General features: G+C 41.0%; 1 protein-coding gene across 1 annotated transcript; it reads left to right on the top strand.

The window, feature by feature from the left end:
* Positions 1-307: 307 nt before the first annotated feature.
* On the top strand, positions 308-2,031 carry LOC129627874 (olfactory receptor 4C46-like). Its single transcript, XM_055547337.1, has 2 exons — positions 308-321; positions 1,086-2,031. The coding sequence occupies exons 1-2, from the start codon at positions 308-310 to the stop codon at positions 2,029-2,031; spliced, it is 960 nt and encodes a 319-aa protein (XP_055403312.1).
* The last annotated feature ends 2,766 nt before the right edge of the window (positions 2,032-4,797 follow it).

Below are 4,797 nucleotides of genomic sequence, written 5' to 3'. Positions count from 1 at the left end.
GTATAATCTGATCTAACCTTGGTCCTCCCCTTTATTAACACTTGGTCCTAAGCAGAATCCTTAACTTTTTATGCTTTTATTTCCTAATGTATAAAAATAGGTATAGAATGATAGCAGTAACCATCTTTAAGTTTGCACTAAGGCTTAAAATATCAAACGTTTGCAAAATCATTTAGCACACACCAAGTGTTCAGTAGGTTTTAGTTAACATTATCCTTGTTATTACAACTACTAACACTAGTCTCTGAGACTGCATCCTCAGCGGCAAAGTGGGTGATATTTTACCAACCACACAGGTTGTTATCATATGAAAAGGGATATGTACAGAACAATTGCTACTATATTGGGCATGCAGCAATCAATTAGTTTAAAGTATGCATTATTAGCTGTTGTAAAGTTACTGGACTTAGGAAGCATGCATTATGACTACTTCTAAGTACCTCTTGTATCCATTCCTTAAATTCCCATCACCAGTGTTTTGTTGCTCCTTATGCAATCATTATCAGCAATCTATTAAAACAACTTGGGTTCTTGTGTCTGCCTTCCACCCCCTTACTTAACTGCGGGCCATTTCATCCAAGACAAACAAAGATCTTTACTAGAATAACATCCAAGATTCCCCTTCATATGCCTGTTCACCAATCACCCATAATCTCAGTTTTCATGATTCCCCATTTCCAAAAGACTAAAATGAAAATCTTATAGCTTTTCACTTATAGACTTTACACCAAACTTCTACGTCCTTTTCAGGATTTATTGCTACTATGTACGTAATGTACTGTGTCAAACTCTTAGTCATCTGGATTGAGAAAGTGTACACAGCAGCTCTCCTGCCTGTATGTTTACAAAAGGTATTCATTTCTATAATCTTAACAAAGACTTCACCTGGGAGGCAGTGAGATTATTCATGAAGATCTCACAATCTTTTCAATACAAGCACACACACACACATCAAAAGAATCAATACTTGATAGAATAATTATTATATATTAGAATGAGAAGTTTAATAAACCCAAGGGTGCATTAATAAAATATGTTTTCTTTTCAGGTAATGCAATTTCCCATCACATGAAACCCATGAATAGGAACAACGTGACGGAGTTTGTTCTACTGGGGCTCACACAGAATCCAAAGATGCAGAACATCATCTTTGCTGCTTTTTTGGTCATCTATATCATCACTGTGGTAGGAAACATGCTCATCGTGGTCACTGCTGCTACCAGTTCATTACTGGAATCCCCCATGTACTTTTTCCTGGCTTATCTCTCCTTTATTGATGCCTCTTATTCCTCTGTCAATACTCCCAAATTGATCATAGATTCACTCCATGAAAGTAAAACTATCCTATTCAACGGATGCATGACCCAAATCTTTGGGGAACATTTCTTTGGAGGGGCTGAAGTCATCCTTCTTACCGTGATGGCCTATGACCGCTATGTGGCCATCTGCAAGCCCTTGCACTATACAAGCATCATGAATCGGTGGGTGTGTGGGCTGCTAGTGGGAGTGTCGTGGGTGGGAGGCTTTCTTCATGCAACCATACAGATCCTCTTCATCTTCCACTTACCCTTCTGTGGCCCTAATGTCATAGACCACTTTATGTGTGACCTGAACCCTTTGCTCAGTCTCGCCTGCACTGATACCCACACTCTAGGGCTCTTTGTCGCTGCCAACAGTGGGTTCATCTGCCTATTAAACTTCCCCCTTTTGATGGTCTCCTACGTGGTCATCTTGCATTCCCTGAGGACCCACAGCTTAGAGGCGAGGCACAAGGCTCTCTCCACCTGTGTCTCCCACATCACCGTGGTTGTCTTATTCTTCATGCCCTGTATATTTGTGTACATGCGACCTGCAGCTACTTTAACAATTGATAAAGCAGTTGCCTTATTCTACACTATCATCACTCCCATGTTAAATCCCTTAATCTATACTTTGAGAAATGCCCAGATGAAAAATGCCATTAGGAAATTGTGTAGTAGGAAAGATATTTTAGGCGATAAATGTGCTTGGAACACAACATTGATTCAGTAGAGGCAATGGTCAAAAGGACATTGTGGATGATCTCCGCAAGGAATACTTATGGGATAAAGAAAAAAAAATTAACTGCTACAAATTACAGATTCTGCATTGAGTAGATCAGAAATGAGTGCAAGAAAAGAGAGAAAAATGACCCTTAACTGGTCTTTCCGTATGCATGAAATTCTGCCAGAGTCGGGTTTAGTTTTACTAGCTTCAACCAGTTACATGAATTCACAGGTTTTTCTTCTAATGACAAATTAAAGAAATAATGGAATTTATTGCCATCAAGTAATAACCTCTATAATTCATCACAACCTCAGATATGCAGATGATACCACTCTAGTGATAGAAACTGAAGAGAAGCTAAATAGTCTCTTGATGAGGAAGAGATAAATAACCTCTTGATGAAGGAAGAGAGTGAAAGAGCCAGCTTAAAACTAAATATTAAAAACACTAAGATGATGACATCCAGCCCCATTACTGCATGGCAAATAGAAGTGGAAAAGGTGGAAGTAGTAACAGATTTCCTCTTTGTGGGCTCCAAAATCACTGCAGATGGTGACTGCAGCCATGAAATCATGCTTCTTGGCAGGAAAGCGATGACAAACCTTGCCAGTGTGCCGAAAAGCAGAAGCACTACTTTGCCAACAAAGGTCCGGATAATCAAGTCTATGGTCTTCCCAGTGGTCACATACCGTTGTGAGAGCTGGACTGTAAAGAAGGCAGAACGCCAAAGAATTAATGCCTTCAACCTGTGGTGCTGGAGAAGACTCCAGACTCCTCAAAGTCCCTTGGCAGCAGGGAGATCAAACTGGTCAGTCTTAAGGGAGATCAACCCTGACTATTCACTGGAAGGACTGATGCTGAAGCTGAAGTTCCAGACAACTCATTGGAAAAGTCCCTGATGCTGGGAAAGATTGAGGGCAGAAGGAGAAGAGGGCATCAGAGGATGAGATGGCTGGATAGCATCACTGATGCAATGAACCTGAACTTGGGCAAGCTCTGGGAGATGATGAGGGACAGGGAGGCCTGGCGTGCTGCAATCCATGGCATTGCAAAGGGTTGGATGCAACTGGGCAACTGAACAATAACAAATAACCTCTATAATAAACCAAGGAGGTATGCATAAAGATATGTGTGCATACATGCATGCTCAACAGTGCCTGACTCTTTGTGACCCCATGGACTGTAGGCTCCCCTCTGTCCATGTGATTCCCAGGCAAGAATAGTGGAGTGGGTTGCCATTCCTACTCCAGGGGAATCTTCCTGACCCAGGGATTGAAACTGTGTCTCTTGAATCTCCTGCATTGGCAGGCAGATTCTTTACCACTGGCACCACCTGGAAGCAGAAAAAGGAAAGTATCAAAAAGTGTTATAAAGAGGAAAACATCAAAGTAGATGTATTGGAAAGCCAGTAATCAAAATTGACTATTTTCCCAGGTCATGCCCTAAACTTCAATGAACTTCCAGGCAATGATGACAGAATGTTTAAATAATTGTACTACTAACCATGTACTGAGCCAGGACCTGTGCTTAACAGTGTATATATTAAATCACTATCACTAAAAGCCTAATAATTTTTCATTAATAACTGTGCTTGTTTTTATATATCACAATTGATAGTCACATGGTACCTGCAATATTATCAGATCAGATCAGTCGCTCAGTCGTGTCCGACTCTTTGTGACCCCATGAATCGCAGCATGCCAGGCCTCCCTGTCCATCACCAACTCCCGGAGTTCACTCAGACTCACGTCCTTCGAGTCAGTGATGCCATCCAGCCATCTCATCCTCTGTCATCCCCTTCTCCTCCAGCCCCCAATCCCTCCCAGCATCAGAGTCTTTTCCAATGAGTCAACTCTTTGCATGAGGTGGCCAAAGTACTGGAGTTTCAGGTTTAGCATCATTCCTTCCAAAGAAATCCCAGGGCTGATCTCCTTCAGAATGGACTGGTTGCATCTCCTGGCACTCCAAGGGACTCTCAAGAGTCTTCTCCAACACCACAGTTCAAAAGCATCAATTCTTCGGCACTCAGCCTTCTTCACAGTCCAACTCTCACATCCATACATGACCACAGGAAAAACCATAGCCTTGACTAGACGAACCTTTGTCTGCAAAGTAACGTCTCTGCTTTTGAATATGCTATCTAGGTTGGTCATAACTTTCCTTCCAAGGAGTAAGCGTCTTTTAATTTCATGGCTGAAGTCACCATCTGCAGTGATTTTGGAGCCCAGAAAAATAAAGTCTGACACTGTTTCCACTGTTTCCCCATCTGTTTCCCATGAAGTGGTGGGACTGGATGCCATGATCTCGTTTTCTGAATGTTGAGCTTTAAGCCCACTTTTCACTCTCCACTTATAGTGTGTAACTATTTAATGCTATAAACACACTGGCCCTGTCTACCTCTGAGGGGTAGATAATGAATATTACACCATATCCAAATTTCCCTGTAGCCTTCAGCACCATTTAGTATTGCTCATATAATCCATGCTATGCTGGTAACACATCAGAAAGAGTAATGACTCAAATAAAAGAACATTTTGATGTCAGAAAAGAATTTCTATTTTTGACATATACAGTCACAATCTGTAAAGTACTGTAAAGTACATGCCTACTACATAGCAATAGTTTCTACAAGATAGCACAATATCATATGCATGATAAATACTGAATGTGTGGGTGAATATATGAAGGAAAATAATTAAATTCACTAAAACGAAGTCCAAAAAGTAGTACTAGAGGCTAGAGGATTCATTTCTACTTTAAGTTGATTCAACT

This window comes from Bubalus kerabau, chromosome 15 (assembly GCF_029407905.1).
Source record: "Bubalus kerabau isolate K-KA32 ecotype Philippines breed swamp buffalo chromosome 15, PCC_UOA_SB_1v2, whole genome shotgun sequence".
Taxonomy (NCBI): Eukaryota; Metazoa; Chordata; class Mammalia; order Artiodactyla; family Bovidae; genus Bubalus; species Bubalus kerabau.
This window is presented reverse-complemented; position numbering and strand designations above follow the sequence as displayed.